Raw genomic sequence first — 23,993 nt, 5'->3', positions numbered from 1 at the left:
ACTTGTACTGGCTGCGTTTGTAGTAAATGTCATTGGTCTTGTAAAGACAACAGACATCACCACAAGTGGACTTCTGAAATAACCTGACAGGCTGACCACCTCATTAGAACTCACTGCTATAGCACTGCTTTATTGTTTCCTTCATAGCCTGTAACGGGTTGCCACAATACCACATTACATGACTCCCCCCACCCTCCCCAGTGACACAGGTTGGCTTGTCTGCTGCTTTTCCATGATGTCACAGCTTTACAGTATCAAGTCATCTTCGCTAGCATGAGTATTATCAATAAACAAAGCAAGAGCTAAAGGGATATTAGAAAGAAAGCATCACACTCACACGACGAGGCCAGATGCTGGACACAGCAGCATCAATCCTGGGCCATATCTGCACCCGAAAACAGGAAGGCGGCTGATTAGTTGGTGAAGAAACCTGAAGAAGCCTGAAAGTCACACCTCGCTGGGGCTGTAATGTAAGCTCCATGTGAGGAAACCTGAGCGAGTCACATGAGCCAAATCTCCACTGTTCTGTTCCACTGGCACACTGTGTCCCCGCAGACCCGCTGTACAGCAGACTGTTGAGGCTCAGCATTGCCCATAACGCAGCAAGGATTTGGTCATTCTAAGGAGTCAGGGGTCCTGAAAAAAACCTTCGCTCTGCCAACCTTCCATGAAGGCATGTCAGACACTGTGTCCTGGAGAAGCCAGGAGAATAATGAGTGGAGCCAGCCAGACTCAACTGTGCACAAGGTCTGGATCTCCTTAATAGGAGGTAGGACAGATTTTATCTATGAAACATAAATGGGAGTTCCCAATAAGGGACAACAGGCTCTCATTGGGTATAACTGTACTCAAGTTGCCTGCATGTGTGATAGAATGACACTTGTTGCTGTGAATTGTCGGTGCTCGTACAATCAATTTGATTTTGTTTTCAAAAAATTAGACTTAACACATGAATACAAAGACTAATTCTCATTCTTGAAACCTTGCTTGGCCTTACTTGGCCTACACATCTGGAAATGACCGCCCATTGCAAGGCTGAAAGACTTGTAAATACCACTAAAGATGGCTGCAGAACAGGAATCCTTCCACATTAAAGGGCCTCCATGATGGAAATGTATTTGTATGTAATTCAGTCATTAAGATGGACACAGGGTAATTCAGAATGGTTTGGCGTGGAATGCTCTGGTGTAGAGAAACTAAGAAACTATCTGAGTCAGAATTGTTGGCCACAACTCAATGTATTTATGCATGTAGAGGTGGTCAAGACAACTTGCTGAAGTGCAGCCCGAGCATCAGAACGGGGAAGAAAGGGGATTTAAGGGGCTTTGAATGTGGCGTGGTTGTTGGTGCCAGACGGGCTGGTCTGAGTATTTCAGAAATTGCTGATCTACTGGGATTTTCACACACAACCATCTCTAGGGTTTACAGAGAACGGTCCGAAAAAGAGGAAATATCCAGTGAGCGGTCAGTTGTGTGGACGAAAATGCCTTGTTGCTGTGAGAGGTCAGAGGAGAATGGGCAGACTGGTTCCAGATGATAGAAAGGCAACAGGAACTCAAATAACCAACCAACATCTCTGAGGAACATTTGAGGAACACTTTCACCAACACCTTGAAGAATTAAGGCAGTTCTGAAGGCAAAAGGGGGTCCAACCTTTTACTAGCAAGGTGTACCTAATATAGTGGCTGGTGAGTGTATATATATATATATATATATATATATATATATACAGACTCAGTGGAATTTTAATTGTGGTTTCAAATCCTGACCATCTGACCTATATCTCACCTCTTGCGTGAGCTTGCTGATAATCAGGGATCCGACCCGTGCACGGTTCATTCACTCTCACCGCTTGTTTTTGTGGGTGACCTGGATAAACACAATGCCACCTGGTACAAGGGGTTGGATATGTGATCTTCGTGTACTCTTGTGTTTGGGTCTCAGGAGCAACAGAGAATGGAGGGAGACAAATATGGAAAAACTTAACCCTGGCTCAGATACACTGACCAGCCATAACATTAAAACCACCTTCTTTTAACTGACTCCATTTTATCAGCTCCACTTACTCTATAGGAGCACTTTATAGTTCTACAGTTACAGACTGTAGTCCATCTGTTTCTCTGATACTTTGTTAGCCCCCTTTTACCCTGTTCTTCAGTGGTCAATACCCCCATGGACCCTCACAGAGCAGGTACTATTTGGATGGTTGATCATTCTCAGCACTGCAGTGACACTGACGTGGTGGTGGTGTGTTAGTGCGTGTTGTGCTGGTACGAGTGGATCAGACACAGCAGTGCAGCTGGAGTTTTTAAACACTGTGTCCACTCACTGTCCACTCTAGCCACTCTTACCTTGTCAGTCTACCTTGTAGGTGTAAAGTCAGAGGCGTTAGCTCATCTGCTGCTGCATAGTTTGTGTTGGTCATCCTTGAGTCCTTCATCAGTGGTCAGAGGACGGTGCCCACAGGACGCTGTTGGCTGGGTATTTTTGTTTGGTGGACTTTTCTCAGCCCAGCAGTTACACTGAGGTGTTTAAAAGCTCCAGCAGCACTGCTGTGTCTGATCCACTCAGACCAGCACAACACACACTAACATACCACCACCATGTCAGTGTTACTGCAGTGCTGAGAATAATCCACCACCCAAATAGTACCTGCTCTGTGAGGGTCCTTGGGGGTCCTGACCACTGAAGAACAGGATAAAAGGGGGCTAACAAAGTATCAGAGAAACAGATGGACTACAGTCTGTAACTGTAGAACTACAAAGTGCAGCTATACAGTAAGTAGAGCTGATAAAATGAACAATGAGCGTAGAAACAAGGACTTTAATGTTTTAGATGATATAACTGTTCACGCAGTTATAAACACTTAAAGCGGAAGTCCACTATTATTAAAACTTTTCTAAATAATTAAATAGTTGCGATGTAATCAAACTAATACAGTTGCCCTTGTCATAGATAACTGTTTTTAAAAATTATGCTTTGTGAAGTTTCAAACCATAGCAGTTTCCCCCAGTTCATGTATGGAATCTAAGCTGAGTATAATACATATAATACATACATAATACATATTTACATATATACATATATTAGCAGACAGTAACAAAAACAGCCTGTTTCGAACATTTCTGCATAATCAAATGGTTAAGATGTAAACAAGTCATCCAGAGAGGTTTGGTGTGAAACGCTCTGCTCTAGAGAAACTTACCGAGTCAGAACTGTTCACAGTGGTGGTGATAGGAAGCTCCCTCATAGACAGTTATTACATAAAATGGCTATGAATTCACTGCCTGATGTCTCGGACATTGTTTTATGACAACGTTTTTGGGCTAAAAACTGTTTTAATAATTTAAAGTTTATTTTATTCCATTCATGGTGGAGGGATACAAGAAGGGTGTTCTATGGCAAAGTAGTCCCCAAGAAAGCTCAGCTTTTCTACCATTTTGCCGTCATCGACATTACACATAAAAACTCAGGAGACACATGTAGGTTGACTGGTGGTTTTGGATAGCAAAGGTGGATGAAGTACACAAATCATGTCCTTGAGTTAAAGTAGAGACACCCAAGGTAAAATATTACTCCAGTAAAAGTAGAAGTCCTTACTCTAGACCACAACTTGAGTAAAAGTACAAAAGTATTTACCTTCAAATGTACTTAAGTAGGAAAGTAAAAGTACTAAAAGAGTAATTCTGGCTCTGATCTGGTCCTGTTATCATTTTTATAACCAGACTGGCTTCATGAACTCATTTCAGGTGAAAGTCCTCCAGCGTCTCTCTTGGTAAACCAGTCTTTTAATAGAACGTCATTAATTAGTGACGCTGACGTCTATTAAAATGATCATAAGCACAAAACACTGAAGGTAAACAGTTTCCATCAGGGAGAACCGAGTGGCTCTGAAATCACTTTTTGCAAGTTTCAGTTCAAGATTACTTTGTAAATTAGTTACAAGTTGAATAAAAACTGGCTTTAAACTCAGGATCACAAATAAGTTTTCCTTTACTGTATTGATCTGTAGGCCTCTGTTCATAAACATAAACTAACCGTAACTAATTTACTATAAAATGAAAGTGTTTGTATGAATTCAGTCACGACTGCACATGCGTATATATTTCTATATTGTGGTCTATTTAGACAAAGTTAGGTTAGTTCATCATTTAGGTGACGTATGTGCTCCCAAATCTTTACACTGCTGTTCTGACGTTGAACCGTGTGCTGCACTGGGTTGGTATGACCAACAGGTCAAAACCAGCTCAGAACAAAGTGACCGCTGGGCCCTGATTGGTGCTCTGGCTTTGCACTTTTTTTGTTTTGACATGTTACATTTTTATACACACAGAAACCAAAAGGAAGGACAGATTTCTCAAAATGTGGTGGAGTAAAAAGTCAGATATTAGACTCTGAAATGTAGTGGAGTGAAAGTAAAAAGTCGCCCAAAATGGAAAAACTTAAGTACAGATACACGAAAAAACTACTTAAGTACAGTAACTAATTACATTTACTCAGTTACTGTCCACCACTGATGGATAGTGAATAAAACGACTATATTTGTGTTGCAGACGTGACATCTTTCTATCACCACCACTGTAAAGAGATCTGAGTGCACCGTTTCACATTTTCACATCAAACCACTCTGAACGACTGTGTTTACATCTCAGACACTGCATCATGCAGAAATTTCGGAAAGATCTACCGACTTCCCCTTTGAGACTGAAACACGGGGCGAGGGGGCGGGGCAATCATAAAATACACACGTAATGCGGCATGTAGGCCCTCCACGCAGGAAAATCTCACCCCTGGGGCTACAGTGGCACCGCCGTAGGAGGTGAGTGGGCATGTTGCTTTTGGCTGAAGCGCCCATTTAAAGTTAATCACTACTTCCAGACTTTATTACAGGTTTATGTTTTTCTGCGGTCTGATTGGTCAGTTTGAGTTCGAACGCGAGTAGCTGTCTTCTGCGCTGTGATTGGCCGCCCGTGTACCACGTGACGTCCCTTTAAGATGTTTCTCCAGGCGCTCGTTCAGTTACGCGCATTCGGACCCAGCGTGGCGGATCGGGGAGCCTTTCGGCGGAGGCGGTGCTGAGGATGAGAGAGCGCGGTGCGAGGACTTTATCTCTCCGTAGTTTGCAGCTGAAGTCGGAATATCGCGCCGAGGGAGTTTATTCGGACCTGTTCGACACTTTGTGGACGGACCGCGGTGCAGGCTGCGCGCTCGTGCTAACCGCTTCTCCATTCATTGCCGTTGCCGCTGGGCACATTTAGCATGTTAGCAACTGTTTTTGCGGCTTTAAGCAAACGAAGGGCGACGAGAGGAGCTTGAGTCGTCGCTGTTTGTGGTTTCTCGGGCTTAAAATGGTGAAATTGAGCTGTGCTGGGGACTAACTTAACTAGTTGGCTGGAGGAGAAGACTGCGTAGAGAAAGCGAGCGGACAGCTTCCCCTCGAAAACTTGTAGCTGTTTTGTTTTGGTTTGTTTTGGTTTGTTTGCTTCGCCCATGACTCTGGACAACCTAAAGCACTCCACTATTCTCTCGACTTTGTTTAAAATGGCCGATGACAATGACCTGTTAGGAGCCTCCGAATTTATTCAAGGTAAGTTTGTTAGGTGACCGTGATTCACCGCTGTGCCGGGGTGAAGAGCGCTCAGCGTCGGTGCAGCGCTGTGGTAACTTCCCACTCAAACAAACCAGAGCAGCCTGAGTAACTTTGGGGGGGGTGTAACGATACATACATTTACCGGTTCGATACGATATTTAATTCTGCGGTGAAGATTCGCCTTTCGATATCTTTGTGTTTTTAAAATGGAATACAAAACGAATCTGCTTCTTATTCGCCAGCTGTTTAAAACGTGTAAGTATTTATAATCTTCTGGTTCACCTTAAATGGCGCAGCAGTGACATTCTGGCGCTGTACTGTTTAAGGTGGAGCAGAAAATGCGAATAAACGGCCAATTTCAGCCTCGTTTTGACTGATACTACACAGGTTAAAAAATGCAAACTTAATTCCAGAATAAAAGACTGCAAAGTGGCTCATGTCCTTGTGCAAAATAGAGCTCTTATTAAAGAAAAGTATTTTTTTCAACAATGCTGTGGTGAAATTGCGACGCCCTGAATTATGTAATTTTTTTTTTTTTTTAGCATTACATTTAAAATAGACCGTCTGTGACACATTAGTCATTAGTTTTAGTAATGCAAACAGATACTGTGGCTGACGCTGTACTCGTGTGGAAGGCTGAAAAAGGGATGGGCGATATGGCAAAAATACAGTATCGCAGTACTCAGACTTTCGCAATACCCTGTTATAGTTTGAGTACAGTCATTTTTATTAAACTCTTCACCAACAGCGCTGCACTAAATCCAATTAAAAAGGAATAATTGTGCGCTGTTTGTGTTGAAGTGTTCTTTGGCTGTGTCCATGACATTCTCCGAAAAGCGTGTCATGATGGAACTTTTATGTAATATTATAAAAATATCATCATGTAGCAAATTCATGTAATCTTGGCTTCATTACCCCAGACTTTCAAGCTTTCTCTTGATTTCAGCGCAGTTTCTCTCATACTCACTTTTGTTTGTTTCTTCCCAGATCGACTCTACTTTGCCACGTTAAGAAGCAAACCGAAGAGCACAGCGAACACACACTATTTCTGCACAGATGATGAGTTTGTGTATGAAAAGTAAGTGTGGTCTCCCCACCCAGCCTCCCCCAGCAACCCTGAAACACTTGTGCAACTGTATAATGGGACTTTTTCCCATCCAGTCAGAACTACCAAACTGACGTTTCCCCATTCCTCCTCGTTTACATAATGCAATTGGCAATGTTTATACCGTTTCGTGCTGTGAGAGGAGAGTCTATAAATAGACTGAAGTTTGAGACATGTAATTAAAGTGTTTCAGTCTCTGATTAAGGCTCCGTTTCCAAATAACTGTCTTCTTTCATATTAAGAGCAGTCTGAAGTTAAGTTTTGCTTGTGTTTGTTTGTTTTGAAGCTTTTATGCAGACTTTGGGCCCCTGAACCTTGCTATGCTGTATCGATACTGCTGTAAACTCAACAAGAAGCTGAAGGTGAGAGATACTCACCATTATCTTTTTTGCTTTGTCACAAAATATGTACAGTATGCAGCTACGGCAACTCATGGATATTCCACTCCTCCTCATTGTCTGCATTTGTAATGTCATTGGCATTCAAATGCATTACATGCTGACATTTTACTTCAGCGCTGTGTGGGTCGCAGGGTAGCTTCCAACGCAAGCAAGCTGCGATCTGTTATTCAAACGAGCACCAAAGAAGGTCCTCTTTCAGGGCCTCAATCAAGTTCGAGTCTGCGGAGGCAGCCAGAGTTTGCTGCATTACAGGCGTTCATGACTGTAAAACAGTGTGTTCTTCTTTAAATTAATTCCTCCTCTGTAAATGATGTGCTGGTGAAATTCTTCCGCATGGTAGCCTTTGCCAACACGGTGTAAGCCTTTTTGTTTTTAGACTCTGACTCACCTGTCTTAGAGCTACGCTGGCACTTTGGTCTGGACACCGACACTGTCCTCCAGGATCACAGGACACGCTTGGCTGAGAGCCTCCTCGTTACTCAGCACTTTGTGTAACCTCAACTTAACAGTAATCACAATTTGAGCGTTTGCACAGAAAGCAGCAAGTCCAGAAAGCCTGGTTGACACTTGAGCTTGAGCCTGCTATGATTCCACACATGCCCAACATGAAGCCCCCTAGATAGTTGTTGTGTGCTGGCTGTTAAGAAAAGCTCAAGTGTTCTTTCCCTGCACTTTTTGGCAGGACTTCAGTCCATCTCTCAGCCTGTATACCATAAAAAAATAATAACCTTATAAAAGCATAGCTGCTTGTTTACAGTCAGAATTGGCTCTATTTCACCAGCTATATTGCACATGCAAACAGTACGATTTGGTGAGTATGACGTACAATAGGGTTCAAAAGATTGGAGTCATTGCTGTGCTAATTTTTTTTTTATTGTTATTTTAAATGGAGTAATAACTTGCACAACAATGTCCTCAATGTTATAAATTGTTATACATTCTAATATACTAGATCTTATTTCTTCATGTTGTACACATTTCTAGAATCTTCTATGGGTTTAAGTCCGCCTTGTGCTCTGCTAATTACTGCAAAACCTTTTTAGAATTGTTTTAGCCAATTTTATTTATTATTTAAAGCGTTGATTTCCAAGCGAACTAATCACACATCATTTCTCAGTACAAATACAAGGCAACGAAATGCGGTTAGCATCTACCTGAAGTGCAAATAGTAGCAAAACGGATGGGGCAAATGTGCAGTGACGGGCATAAATATACAAGCCTCACCATATATTACTAGAAGAAATACGATTTTAACTGAGGGAGATATAAAATAAAAGCTAGAAAATGGTTATTAAAGGGGATTTTCATAGTTTTTCCAAAACTGCTGCATAATTAATTGTTAAGGTGTAAACACGAAATTGACAGTGGTCTAATTGTAAGTGCTCCGTTTGTGAGAAACTTCACCGTGCGCTGTTCAGTGGTGGTGATCAGAACCAGAGGTTCAAAATGTTTATGCATGCCACATTGTTTTTTTTTTTGCCTGAAGCCTTTTTACATGCATTAATGGTGGAGGGATATTAGCAGGGCGTCACAGGGCAAAGTAGCTCCCATAGATAACATATACATGTTTTTTCAGACTAATCATTATATTCCAGTTATTAGTACTTGCATGTCAATATGTGTGTTATATTTACAGAAGACATCAGAAGACACATGCTTTCTATTTACAGCAAAAATATAATGACGTCTTTGGCGTTGTAGGCGTTACACTCCTCGCTTCCCATAAAGAAATTGAGTCAGTAAGGTTCTCCACGGTGAACCGTTTCACATCAAAACCATTCCATTCAGAATTCATTATCATTTTAATTGGTGGAATTCCCCTTTAAAAAGCCAAGCTATGAAAAGAGACTTGAAGAGATGTGAATATATACACATGTGCAAGGTCTGAGACGAAATGCGATCCAGTTAGTGAACATTTCACACAGCTCAGTTATACAGTTACTGTGTGCAACAGGTTCACTACAGTGTTTCGTCTCCTTAGTCAGCTGCTTCGTTCTGTAGAGTGCCATTCATCTGGTCTAGCTGCATCCAGTGGTGTCTGGCTCATGACCGGGGTTTGCTTTTCTCCAAGGATTTGCCATAGAAGGATTAGACGAGTGCCTGAGTGCTACTTTGGGCGCATTAGTCAGAGTGGGGGAGGGTCAGCGGCTAGGTCAAGCATTCCGGAAAAAGGAGGGATATGAGGTAAGAGAGCCTCTGGAGCAGATGTGATAGATGCTGTTAGGGAGGAGCTTCATCTTGTTCAGATCACATGAACCACCTTTATGTACTGGGCCCATCACTGAATATCCATTACCAAGAGCATAGTTATGGTTTCGGAAGCAAGAGGGGGCTAAAAATGAAGTAAGAGCTCACCTGCTGAAGTGCTGACCTCGGGTAACCATGGAAATAGGTTGGTGTCACTTATGGATTTATGTCTATTGATATTTAGGCCTGTTCAAATAATTGAGCTGACTGCAGTATTTTATTTTATTTTTTATTGTTAGCCTTCACGTTTCCATCACAACAAAGAAAATGTGAATTTTCATCCGTGGGATTGAGAGAAATAAATAAATAAATAAATAAATAGGAAAAAAATGTATTGAGCTATGACGTACAGTAGGGCTTGCAAAAGCAAAACTTTAGACCGGTGCTAAAATGTGTTTAGAGGGCAGCAGTGGGTAATGTTTGTTTATTTGAGCTTGAGCTTCAGTTCAGAGTTACTGTTTACTAATAAAGAGAAAGCACATAAGCTAATCACCCAGCTTGGCCGCTGTAGGCACATACTGTAAAGGGTAGTTCCATCATTTTGTCGCAGTTTTATGCAAAACAAAACAGTTGTTTACAGTTAGATGTCAACAAAGTTATTCAGAGTGGTTTGGTGTGAAATGTTCCATTCTTAGTCAGAGCTGTTGACAGTGGCAGTAATGGCAACCAGACAGCCAGCTCATGTAATGCATCTAAAAGCTCCCCCATAGGACATTGTTACACATTTTGCACATGATTATGAATACGCTGACTTTGTTTTGCGATTAAGCTTTTTGGCCGAATGTACATCCTAAGCTTTGCCTTATAAACATCACAACTCTGGCTTCCTATCACCACCACTGTAAAGAGCTCCACAGTGAACCTTTTCACATCAACCACTCTGAATGACTTTGTTTACGTCTCAGTGATAAGTTCTAAAGAAATTTTGAACAGTTGCATATTGCAATGAGCAAAGTATACAAATTGTTGATTACAGCTATTTTTGAGTCAAATGAAATTCCATGGTTGTGACCTGCCTCTTCATACTATGATTTTATTTCTGTAGACTTGCTTATGAGAGCTGGTCAGTAAGACAGCATGTGTTCTATTTAACCACACATTGTCCATTACTGCCTGTTTTCTTCCCAGAATATCTGTGTGCGTGAATGGTGAGGTTATTTACAGTCCCCCATTGCTCTTCACAGTTTAGTGTCGGTGTCAGTCCATTATCAAGCTTGTGATGGGTGGAATAAGATGTTTCGAGGTCACCAAACAGTGCAATGCTCTGGGCCTCCAGGTCCTAATGGGGATTTCCACAGATTCTTTTTTTTTTCTCTCTTTTAATGCAATTCAATTGTTCAGATGTAAACAGTTATTCAGAGTGATTTGGAGAAATGTGAAATGGTTTAATGTAGAGGAACCTAATTTGATTTCTTTACAGTGGTGATGGGAACCAGGGGTCTACAATGCAAATATAGCCATTTTATTTACTGTTCAAAACAATCATTCAACCTGTGTTCTGAATTTTTGCTTGTACTGCTGGTAAATACGTAAAAATACATTTTCTTTGGATGCTTATTGCCGTTTTAGACCCTGCACATACCCATCTAACATGAATAGATTAAAAAAAAAAGTTTGGCCACATCCTTCCCAAATTATTATTATTATTATTATTATTATTATTATTATTATTATTAATCAATCAGTGTCACATTTCATAACCATTTTATGTAAAAACTTTGTGAAATTGCTTTAGGAGGCATTAAACTCTGGTTCCTATTACCAACACTGTGAGAAGTTCTGATTTTCACATGGAATTTCTCATCCCTGTGATGAAATCTTACCTAAATCAAAAAATCTTTAGTTTCTCTTTACATGTCTGCTTGTAAAGAGAAAAATCTCATATGGGAGTGCAAATGTTGTAGGGTTATGTGTTCTTCAGGGTTTTGTTCTTTGAATGAAGGGATAAATGTACATGGGGAGGTCTTAGATTGGCGCCTTTGCTATGAAGCACTGAATTAGTGTTACTGTCGGTGAACATCATGTCTTTCTGTAAATCTGCTTAAATGTTTTCAGAGTTCAGCATCATGTGAAAAGTGAGCTATTAGGGCTCTCATAATTGATTAAACCTCCTGGCCTCAGTTGCCAATTACTCTAATTTTAGGACAGGTCATTGAAGAGGACAGAACCCAAAGCTCAGGGGAGCTCTTGTGTCTGTGAAATGACAATCTTCGTCACTTGTGGCCCTCTACCAAACCCTTAATGGAGGGGTTGAAATAATCCCTGTTCTGTCTCTGTGTGTTCTGTTCTGTGTTTCTGAAGCTGGCCAGGTGTAGTTACCTCATGTGTTCATGTTTCGGATTGTTAAAGGTAAAGTCCTCCAGCAGAAGCATGAAGCTCTGTGTTTCCCTTCTTTTTCTGTTTAATTCTTAAACGCTCTCACACTGCACCCGCCCTCCCAACCGCGTCTGTCTGCCCCCGCCTTGTGTTTCTACCATTTACTCTGTGTCTCCATGGGGACGACATTCTTCCTGAACCCTCGCTGGTATGGGCCTGCATGTGAAAAAAAACAAAAGTCAAGGAGGGAAGTGGAAGAGAGGAAAGGAGTGTGTTTCTATTGTCAGGGGAACATATAATTGATTAAATTACAGTGCTTTAAAGTTGCATGTGTGGCAAGTTGTGCTGAGCCAGTTTTCCCTCCTTGCTGAGTGGAGCTTTGCAGTCTCAAAGCAAGTGTTTTAAAGCATCGGCTAATAAACGCTGCTAAACTTGATATTTTTGTTTAGCTCCATCCGTTTTCATTGGTTTGACTCATTTACTTATTTTATTCTATACTGATGGTCTGTTTATCTCTTCACAAGCACCTGCACCCCTGTGCATGCCTACAGCCCCGATTTGCTGTGACATACTGGGTTTTTGTCTGGTTATCTGTTAAGAAATGACTCCTGGTCTTCCGTATTGACTCAGTGACTCGAAAATGCTGCCGGTGCAAGTTTCCCGTCATCACTTGCATTCGATAATGGTATGATTAGGGCCATCATTATTAAGAATTACTTTGTTAATAAATTGACAAATATTACCTTGCAATTTGCATGATAATGAATATTAAATGATTAATTGTACAACATTATTGCTATTAGTTATATATTCATCTTTGTATTTTTCTGCTGATTATTTATCTGTTAACTCATCCCGTTTTCGAGATATCGGTGTAATTCCAACTCTGGTATGATCAGTCTGACGGGGATTCGCAGGCAATTAACATTTGTGGGCAAATTTTCTGCACCCTGCTTATATAGCTCCTTAAACCTTGTGGGATACAATGGCAACTACCTAGCAACCTTGCAACCCCCAAACAACCATGTAGGAGGTCATTGCAACTGTCTAGAAACATCCTAGCAACCACCATAGTTACCATAGAAGCCACCCAGCAACACCCTAGGAACCACCAGCGATACCATAGTAACAGCCTAGCAATCAAATGGAGCATTCTTTTTAGCCACCAGAGATACCATAGCAACTAGGTAGCAATTACCAACCAGCCATCACAGATTAGCAACACCTTGGCAACCATCTAAACTATTCTAGTAACACCCTAAACTAGTCTAGCAGCACCCTAGCAACTTACTGTGAATTGTGTAATCTGCTGCATAATCACACTTTTTTTCAGTACAGTTTTCTGCTAGTGTCTCTAAGACGGGGCCCAATAAACCTGTTCATTTGAATTTTCTTCCTGTATTATAGTAAAATATTTTAGATGCTTTTGTTATTGTTCAGGCAGTTGCATATAATTGGTGACAGCCCTAGACTTGAAATGACCCCCAGAAGTTACGTTGATGGGCTATGTATTAGGCCATATGTGAAAAGGAGGGCAACTGGAGATTTCCAGCGATACGTCCTCTTTTTGATCCTAAGTTAAAGGTAAAAAAACTGCAGAAATGCTTTTGAACAATTGTTATAGTTCAAATCTATAAAACCACATTCTTTATTAAATCAGCGAGCTAGGAGATCTACCACACTAGAGTTTAGTTCCCTAATCAAACGCACCTGATCCAGCTAATCAAGCTTTTCAGGAGTCGAGTGCTTTGCTTGAAGCTCACCAGAGCATAAGAGCACTAACAGTGGAAGTGAGACTAACAATCACATTTGAAGCGCTTTCACAGGTTTGTGTTTGAGGATAGAGTAGCTTTTGAGCTGTGCATGTGTGTTGTAACTGGTTCTATAGCAGAGTGGTTAAGTCATTTGCTCTACACATGCAAGAAGACAGGGTTCCAAACCTTGTTAACGGCATATTCCTATCAATCTAATCAAATCTCTCCTGATGTTGTGCATGTGTAATGTAATTTGATATGCCATCACAGCCTTTAACGATGCATCTGTTGTTAAGTCATAATACAATAGTAATAAAAATGCGATTAGTCGTGCAGCCTCTGTTCAACGCAGTACATTGTGTGTGTCTTCTGGAGTGCGTTGTTTTTACATTGCCTGTTGTTGCATTGTGGAATTTTAAGAATGCACTGGATGTTGTGCTGTTTTTGGAAACCAGAACAGGCTAGATTCAATATTTGTTCTATCTACCCTTGAACTAGTGAAAAGTGTGTGTGTGTGGGGTTTTTTTTTTTTTTTCTCCTCTTCCTGAGTGGTCTAGTTTTTACGCCAACGCTGTGGATATTTGTCTGCCACATGTGCTGCAGTGGAGGAGCAGATGCTGCAAGGCCGTTTTGGTTCAAATCCAGTGCAGATTAAACAGGAGCGTTCGTCTCGGCTTGTTGGCTCCTTGCATGATCAGACTTCCCTCTGACACTAAAATGCAAAGCTGTCTCTCACACACACCTGCAGCCCACCTGCTGCTCCCTTTCCTGTCGTGCCTGAAGGCTTGGGGTTGCAGCGACAGCTGGGACAGATGCTGGTGCATCTGTCTGTATTTCCCTCTTGTTTGGTGCGAGCATTCCAGATGCACGCTCTGCTCAGTTAGCTACTGAACACATGAGCTCAGCAGGGAAAAGAAAGCGTTGGGTTGCCTCTCGGCGTTGTAGAGTTGTTGCGGATTTAGTAGCCGGGATGAATGACAGTTGAGTATCGTCAGGTATGAAATACTCACTTCTTCACCTAACATGTCGTAATAAGTCCTAATAAACGGTTGTCTTTGCCGTGAAATCTACATTTATATTAACCATTGTGAATAATCCGTACAACTTTTTGTTTTTATATACATATGACGCTTTTTTTTTTTTTTTTTTTTTTGGCTCTGAAATATGTCACAGTGTAATATTTGCTGGTGCAGTATATTTATTATATGTTTAACCTTTCTTATTCCATTGTGTTGCCCTCTAGTCTTTCACACTGACCAGAAAGAGGATTGTGCACTACACCAGCTTTGACCAGCGCAAGAGGGCTAACGCTGCTGTCTTAATCGGTGCCTATGCTGTGAGTATCCACTTTCTCTCCACATAATCGATCTTTACTCTTGTGCCCCCCTCACACATTTATCTCTTTATAATGTCGTCCGTAGAGCTTTTGCACTGCTGCACAAACAATGTTTTACACTTTTACATGCATGCGGTCATATGCAGAAGTCTGGATGCCATTGTTTGTGTTAAGTGAAAATAATCAACACAAAAAAACACACTTCTGCACTTTTTAGTTGAACAGTGTGGCCTGTGGTGGTTTTTCTTTTTTTTTTTTTTTTCTTTTTTTTTTTCTGGTATGTTCAGAAGTTGTGCACTGAAATTTGCAGAAGAGTACCATTTTAAATTCTCTGTATATGCTGATTTATTTTCGTTTATAAAATCAACAAAGCATGTAAATAGACTGGGGCTGGTCAAACTTTGCATATAACTGTATCTAAACACAACAAATAAGTGGGTTCAATGTGATAATCATTCAGGTATCTATTTTTCACTTCACTTGGTTGTTACTGACAGTAAAGACACTGGAATCGTGGTGTTTTGTATGGCTGCAGGCGCAGCCAGACAGGGGCCTGTATTCACAACATATTAATATCGACATGCGTGCAGCGCACGGCTGTGCAACACTTTTGTGTGCTCTTTGACATCTGTGCTAGTCACAGCTGTGTGTGTATATATGTGCTTGTTTTTGTATGTTTTCAGGACAGATGTTTCTTGACTTGTAGGATAATCAGAATGATGTGGGGCAAATCTGTAGGAGCAGCAAAACGACCATGACTTTGATTTTTTTTATTTAATTAATAAATAGTACACCTCCTTTTTTTTTGGTCACCGAGTTTGGGTAATGGTTAAATAGCCATGTTTAAGGGCTATTACATATTGCTTTCCTACACTGTTTATAGACATATCAGTTTTTGCATTTTTACAGTAGTATGTTTGACCACCCCTGGTCAAATGACATGATTTGAGACTCTAAGTGAAAATAAGTCAGCACATTCTCACAAAGAACAAATTTGGGGCAACGAAATATATTTAATATCATATTTTCATATCATAAAACTGGATGGAATGTGGCATAGCTTTTGCACAAGCCGTATTTTATGGTTTATTTTTCCCCTCAAAATGTTTAATTCAGCAAATAAACACTAAATTTGCATAGGAATGTGCCGAAGACTGGACTTTAGCGTGCTGCGAGTTTCTTACATGCTTCCAAATAGTGAAGAATTACATGCATCACAGGGAGAGGTTAAAATAAGATAGCTGTGTGAGGCTGAATTCTGTGACTTCTGCACACACCTTTGTGATTGAAAACAATTTACGATGAAAAAGGTTACTCTTGTGGTGTCAAAATACACGTTACAAAAGATGCTATGATAAGAGAACATGACAAAAGGAACCTGTTGAGCTTCATAAAATGTCCATATAACATTCTGCCCTGCTTTAGATGGTACCCTACTCTCCTGTGTGTGTGTGTGTGTGTGTGTGTGTGTGTGTGTGTGTGTGTGTGTATATAATAAATGCATGCCTATGACCTTCTGTCCTGTCTTTGAACAAAAACTAGTCTGTGTGTGTGCGTATGTGTGAGACACTGTCTCAGCTGTGCTCCCAGTTCCACCCACCACCCTGATCAACCAGACAGAGAGAACAGGCTGCTGATGGACCGATAGTCCGCCACATTGTCCACACACATTAGCGCAGACTTTCTCTCTCTCTCTCTCTCTGTCCGGATGCCAGTGTGTCCTGTTTCTCTGCGTCCATTCATCCACCACTCCTCCACCATAAAGCCTCCCCATCTGCCGAGTACCAGTCACACACAAGCAGCTGTGAATGGTATCTGTTCAGCAGAGCTGCTGCCTCTTAACCAGCGGCACTTAAAAACCCCCACTGTTCGAGTCTGTGGCCGTGAGAGTGAGGGAGGAGCTTGGCTACTGCTGCTTAGCCGAGCGCTGTTGTGGTGATGTGCTTATATGATAATAGAATGATAATGTGGGTCACCGTATCGCAGACTACTCATCCGCTTCGTCAGCGACTGACATGTGAATTCTATAAGGTAGCTGCATTTTAATCCATAGCAGTGTCATCAGATGTAAGTTTTCAGGTTATGTTTATATATTTATATTAAAGAAATGGTGAAAAATGTGTAAAGTTTTCACTCTTTTACCTCGACTCTAGTTGATAAATCAAACCCGGTTAGTTAACGTGATGCAGTATCAAGTTATGAAGTTCTCTCAGGTGGACTTTCCCATGTGGTTTCTGACACTGTATCACATCCTGTCCTCTATAAACATGAAGTACAGACACGGTTCAATTTTAAAGATGGTCAGTGTGTGAGTGTGTGTGACTGTATGAGTGTGTGTGTGTGTTATAATATATGCAGTGTAAAGACATTTACAGACTAAAATTTCATTAAAATGGTGTTGATGGTAACCAGGGTTTTTAATATAATGAAAAGTGTTTTTAAAATACATCCTGCTCAAGCATACCTGATTGATTTCATCAGTAAATTGCTCGATTTAGTTGGTAGTTTGTGCTCGATACAGTGCTGGACTGAAGTCCTCAGTTCCCCAGCCCTGCTTTGAACTCCTCAGATCTTTGGTTACCATCACTACCATTGTGAACACTTCTGACTTGGCATGTTTCTCTAGAAACCTCTACAGCATGTCACATCAAGCCACTCTGACCAGCCTCTCTGGCTGTTAACATCTTAATTATGCAGTAATTCTGAGAAATTGGTGGCATTCCCTTTCAATATAAAAAGTGATTCCAAACTTTTGAACAGTAAAGCGTTTATCAAACTGCATTCTTAATCTCTGCAGTCCTTTAAGTTGTTAATGGTTACGTACAGCTTTGTGAAGTGTTGTCTATAGACAGCTCACTGCGGTTTGAGGTGTGATGTGGTGATTTCTGCCATGCAGCCTGGACAGTGTTCATTTTTATGGTATAATCTTCTATTAAATATCAGCTCCAGTGCAAAACTAAAGAAGCAAACTTCCAACACTGAGCAACTCTTGGCTGAATTACTATATAAGGGGGTTAATTTCTCCTTTAACCCCTCTTAAAGCATAATTCTTGTCTTCAGATGTGCATTGTTGGACAGCTTGATTCATGTCTTGGCTGATTTGAGTATGTTTGGATTAAGTATCCAAATTTCGATTTAGATTTTTTTTTTTTTTTTTTTTTTTTTTTTTTTTTTTGTGAACTACTCCTTTAAGATGGTCTGTGAAAGAGCACCTAATTTTTTTTTAAACAGCATGATCACTCTGAAGATAAAGGGTGAGTGAGAAGAGTGAGGCAGTTTAGTCATCATAAATATGTATGACCGTTAAATGGGACAGAGGAAGGAAGTTGGATGGGAGATACTTCTCCAGTGTTCCTCAAAGAGACCATTGTCCAGAACTTTGAAGTAAAGGCAACATTGCCCATTTCACAGCAGAGGGAAGTGATCCGAGCTGGTATTTGTGAAGTCCCACAGCTTTGTGGTGCTTATCGCTAAGATCTTTTACTCCGATCCCTGTGGATGTGTGACAAGTCCCAGATCTGCAACCCTAATCTGCGGTGTAGACGCTGGAGTTTGTCGCCTGGTGTTCTCTCCATCTGCGTAGGCCTGTCTGAGGCTTCAAGCCCTGTAGCAAGTAGGGCTGTTGTAGATACTCAGTTAAACTTGATTTATTGAATAAAAAAATTAAAAAGATACATGTATATTAGTTTGATATTTTTGCATTAAATGACTTTATATATAATATACACTTTATATATTATATATAATATACACTAAAGTAATTAAACCAATTAATCACATTGTTTTGTGTAGTTCATTGCTATTAATAGACTGAATAGTTTCCAGTTCTCAGTGGTTGCAAACGGGAGCTTTCAACCTTGCTTGAGCTTTTGTTAGTGTGCTTATCATTTATTCAACATTTAATTATCCTGTATTCTGTCATAGCAAAATACAGCGTGTTGCAGCTGGGCTTCAACCCTTAGTGCTTTAAATGAATGTGAGGGTGAAAAACTGTGGAAATGTGTTTTAACATTTTTTTTTAATGTGTTAACTTTGACAGCCCTTTATATATATATATATATATATATATATATATATATATATATATATATATATATATATATATATATATATATATATATATATATATATATATATTATTTTTGAAAACAGCTTTTTATAAAGTTTGATGTTGGCTGAAGGTTTTTAAACTTGTGAAAAAAAAACTTTCTCTATGATTGAAATGTTGTGAAAACCTACATAGAAAATTGGTTTTTACAGGCCTGCTAGCATTCAGCTAGACTCTGGTGGTTCACCAGCTCTGCAGTTCTCTGGATTATTTTCTAGACTGAGTGCTGAGGTAGAACGGTGCTGTGATGAATTTGTGTTTATTCACTTGAACTTAAATCCCACATCCTGTTAGCACTTCTACAGCTGTGTCGAGTGCGTTAAAGGCTGTATTTAAACGTGTGAGTTTCTACAGCATTTCCACTGTGTGTAGGAGTGTAGAAGGCACTACGTGGTGTGTTTATATATAGAGGAGGTTAAGAAATGCAACCTGCTGGTCCTCTCACTGCCCATGACCCTGTGAGTCTGTACGAGTGTCTTCCTGCGTTTTTCTCTGGAGCATATCTTGGTGTTCCTACGCCAACTGCTTGACTCTCTGTTCAGGTTTTTAGACTGCTTTAACACAGTTATGTCTTTCTTTGGCTGGAATATGACCCCTGTGGCTTTAAAGATGCATCATCTTTCAGCAGGACAGTCAGGCTGGGGTAAACCGTGCGCTTGTTGGGGTCATTGAGGTCCACTGTGACGTCTTTCCTTGGTACATTGACCGACTATGTTGGATGAGTGACTAGTTACTTCCATGACGTGCAAAGAAAGAAGATGGGCTGTTCTGCCTCATCACATCCCTTATCTGTTTATTTTGCCAAACAAACAAACAAAAACAAACAAAATGACTGGGTCTCCTAAGCAAAGAGCAGCGGGCTAAACATACTTTGGGAGATTAACACATTTTGCTTTTGAGACCTGAGGAAATTTGGCAGGAAAAGTGGAGGAAATGGCTAATGTCTTAAGATTTTTACCCAAATTAAAAGTGTTTGAAATAAAATGCGTTATCATCGTCCTCCGTTGACCTGGCTCTTTCAGGATGACCGTGTTCCCGTCCGCAGGGCACGGGGGGTCACTGAATGGTTTGATAAGCTTGAAAGTGATGTAAATTGTGCCATGACTCTTAGTCTCCAGATCTCAGCTCAGTTTAGCACCTGTAGGAAATTCTGGTCCCACATGTTGGCTCCACCACCATCATAACACCACCTGAAGGGATTTCTTTTGGAGGAATGATGTTCAATTCCTCCATTACAGTTTCATAGATTGTATTCCAGGGATATTGTGTTCCCTTAAAGCACTAGGTTTACTATTCACTTGTGCACTACTGTGAATTATTCAGTAACTTCTATTGTTCATGTTCATAACTACACGCCTTACAGTTTTACAGACGTCTAAAGACGTTTAAAGGTCTTACTTTGTCAGAGGTCTCAAAAAAGACTGTCCCCTTCCTTTTTTGGTAATATGTAAACATGTTGTTAAAGGTAGTGCTCACTACACAGCTCATGCAGTCTATACATGGAAACTAAGCAGCAAAAATGACCTGTTTGTGGTTAATTTTTTCAGTGATGTCATGAGAACCAGCTCCATTACATATATCCATCTCTTCTGCTCATAGCCTGTAGCAGCTTAGCTCCACCCACTCACTTTGAAGTTCAGTGTTTCAGCTCTGAGTGTGGTTTTTGAATGAGGTGCAATGCAGGGCGGCCTATCAGATCAGAGGTCATTTACGTATCAATCTTAAAGGCCTTAAAGGACTAAAGAGGGGTGTGAAAACCTCCAGGAACAAAATAAAAAGGCCTTGTAATAAGTTATGGAGAAGAAAGTGTACCACTGTACAGTAAGGCTGTGTTTTATAAAGGCTTTCTGAATGGATTAAAATTAGTTTACTAATTGATATTAGATATGCAGTTAAGGTTACTCATTACATTCACATTGATCTCTACTGTTAAACTAAGGCTCTTGATGTTACTAAAAGGGAAATTCAACCAATTATTTAATTTCTTTATAATTAAATGGTTGATGTCAAGTCATTCCAATAGATTTTTAAATTATTATTATTATTATTATTATTATTATTATTATTATTATTATTATTATTATTAAATGTTCCATTGTAGAAACATACTAAGTCAGAATTGTTCACACTGGCAGTGATGAATGTTGGAGTTTTAATGGCTCTAAAGGCTTCCTCACAGTTATTTCATGAAGTGGTTGTGAATTTGCTGCCTGACATCTAAGGCAGTTTTGTGAAGACTTTGGTCTAAAACATATAAAAAAAACCCACCAAAATTCATGATGGAAGGCTACATGCAGGGTGTTATAAGGCAAAATAGACCCCAAAGGAAACTTATTCAGGATTACCACTGGTTTACCATCATCAGCATTGCATACAAGACTGTAGCTTCACTGGTGGTTTTGAATAGTAAATAAAATGGCTATATTTGCATAGATGTGGCGACTCACTGGTTCCCATCACCACTGTAACGAAATAAAGAATATAAAGTGAAGTAAGGAGTCGGTAAGTTTCTCTATGGGCCATTTCACATCAAACAACTCTTACTGACTTTGTTAATATCTGAATTATGCAGAAATTTGGAAAGATCTTTGGCATTCCCTTAACTTGTCTTTGTCTTTTAAGTCAGTCAGTATTAAACCTGTTCCTCAGATATAAAGGGTCACTGTTGCACTGTTGTTATAGCTGCTTATTGGTGATTAAGGTATTATGACCTAATTAACAAGTATTAAGCTCTTTTTTTTATACCCAAATTATTAGTCGTATTATGAAAGTGATTCCACAAAAAAAATCCTATCTTGCGTTTGAAATGTTCACATTCCCAGAATTCCCTTGCAGAATGCAGTATCACCATCGCTCCATGTCGTGAGTAGAGTTTGTTAGCGCTCAAGTGGAGGGGGCTGTATGTTCAGTGTTTAAGCTAATTATCTGCCACATAGTGGCTGTTCTAAGTAGAGACTGTTTCCTCAACGTCAGTCTCTCGGGGATATGCACGCCCTGGCAGTCAGGCTCAATTTAGCATGAACCTTGATCCTGGGCTTAAATTAACTCCCTTTGAAAACGAAAAAAAAAAAATACCTGCAGCCTACAAAAAACCCTGACCGCAGAGCTCTCTTTGTGCTGAACTTCCGCTTATTAAGTCGTCTCTCCAGGCTGAGTCTTCGGTTGGATCTTTTTCTCTTAGACTGTAAGCTCATCTGTCCATCGGTTGCTGTTGTGCCTGGTTCAGCTGGTGTCCCATGTTGCTGATAAATGCTTATCTAGTGAAGCTCATGCAGGAAAGCCAGGTGCAGCATCAGTCCGTCATTGACGGATTGATATGGTCTTGAGTTGAACCATAATGGTCATTACCTATGCATGTGCATGTATGTGTGTGCCTGGCTCCATGTTCATGCTCTAAGAGGGTTTTTATTGATCTTGTCATGTGTGGCCTGGGCTCCTCTGCCAAATGCAGATGTTCTTTGCCCTTTAATACATTTGCCCTGGTTTTCCATGTGAGGCAGATTAAAGGAGTTGGTGGAACAGCTGGACACAGGGATGCAGCATTTTCAGTGGGTCACATGGTGGACACACAAATGTTTTTTTAGGCTGTGTCAGGACATGAGGAGGTGTAATTTTCATTAGTTCCTACAATGCTTATAAATCAGAGACCACCCTTCATTACCCTGGCAAAGGAAAAGTGGGGGGGAACAAGCACAAAACTGGAGAAAATGGGTCTCCCAACAACCATGCAAGATCTGGTGGATCAAAACAATGTCCCCATCAGATAAACAGCACTTAAAGCTTTCATCTTTGAGAGAAAGGAGAAAATCAAGCTGCTTCAGATCTGAAAACATCCACAGATGGTTCTGTCCATCCTTCCACTGTGAGAAGACCACTCAGCGCCATGGGTCTGAAAGGATTTGTAGCTGTCAAGGAGCTCTTACTGAGAAAAGAAAATCAGAAACACTGCAGCTGTTTGCAGATCTATAGACTGAACACCCTAGTGTCCAGGCTGCAACATCACTGCATGGTCCAGCACCATAAGAAAGAAAATGCAACCAACTTCAAAGACTGAACATAAGAGGTGTGGAAAGCATCACTTCTATATATTGTTATATAGACAGTTTTCTGGGGCTGTTTTTAAAATAAAAAAAAAGAGAGAAAAGCTAATCCTTTTTTTTTTTTTTTTTTTTTTTTTGTTCTTGCAGGTTATTAATTTTTCCCTGTTTTTCCTGCATATTTATATCTCTTTTGGTCTGAAGTTATATGAAAACGAACACATGAACACGAACGTAGACATGGTTTCCATTCTGATGGCTGCAGCGCTTAATCTGCGCGTCTGCAGGCGGATCTTGTTGTCTGGCTGTTCCATATTTTATGAGCTCGTTCAGGAATAACAAAGCTGGAGGCCTCCTGCTGAGCACAGCCAGTCTCCACACAGATGCGTGGTTCAATATTTTGGACCCTTGGCCTTCCATCAGCTGTGTTACCATACTTCCATGATGTACCACATGCAGTTGAGGAAACTTCCGTCTTTCTTTTCATGATGACGATGTATTTTGCCAATGATCTGCAGAGTTATTGACACAGGATGGCGATTTGATGGGGAGCTGATGAGCCAAATCAGTTAGTTACACCAAAACTGCAATGCAGGGGCTCTCAGACTGGGGTTGAGAACTACTACCATGAGAACCTAAAAGAGCATTTCTATAGATGTTCGAGGTTTAAGTCTAGACCTTTTGATCCAGTTTCTGGTTCTGGATTTAGTCATCACTGGAACTGACTGGCGGTTTTAAGTAATACCACCAACTGATTACAATATCCAGGATCAGAAACTGGATTTGAAGACTAGTTCTAGATAAATACCTGTATTTTATGCATTGGCGATATGGCAAAAATGCAGTATTTTGCTGGTGCAGTATTGCCATACCTATGAAGATGTGTTCAAATATTGTTATACTGCATTGGCGGAATGGAAGAAATGCAGCATTGCATTGCTTGGAAACATCTTCATGATGTGTAATACATCACACAGAAGGTGAATACAAACCTCCAGAAAATGAGAAACTGAATACACCAAAACATCAGGGATCCAATGATTCACAAAGTCCATTTCTCAGTGCGATACGATAATGTAGTGTCTATTTGATGCAGTCA

At 40.4% G+C, this 23,993-nt stretch overlaps 1 protein-coding gene across 7 annotated transcripts in view; it reads left to right on the top strand.

Annotated features, from left to right (window-relative positions):
• Positions 1–5,040: 5,040 nt before the first annotated feature.
• Positions 5,041–23,993, top strand: part of cdc14ab (cell division cycle 14Ab) — a 72,497-nt gene continuing 53,544 nt past the window's right edge. For 6 of the 7 annotated variants that reach the window (XM_017701273.2, XM_037545341.1, XM_037545340.1 and 3 more), the window contains exons 1-4: positions 5,041–5,587; positions 6,578–6,668; positions 6,982–7,057; positions 14,657–14,749. In XM_017701273.2, coding sequence (XP_017556762.2) covers positions 5,491–5,587; positions 6,578–6,668; positions 6,982–7,057; positions 14,657–14,749 — 357 coding nt within the window. In that variant the 5' untranslated portion in view covers positions 5,041–5,490. Of the gene's footprint in view, positions 5,588–6,577; positions 6,669–6,981; positions 7,058–11,636; positions 11,693–14,656; positions 14,750–23,993 lie in introns of those variants that run through there. The other variant, XM_037545342.1, reaches the window with a different exon arrangement.

The sequence above is a fragment of the Pygocentrus nattereri genome, chromosome 15 (genome assembly GCF_015220715.1).
Source record: "Pygocentrus nattereri isolate fPygNat1 chromosome 15, fPygNat1.pri, whole genome shotgun sequence".
NCBI lineage: Eukaryota > Metazoa > Chordata > Actinopteri > Characiformes > Serrasalmidae > Pygocentrus > Pygocentrus nattereri.
The sequence above is the reverse complement of the archived record's forward strand: the minus strand, read 5'-3'. Positions and strand labels throughout refer to the sequence as shown.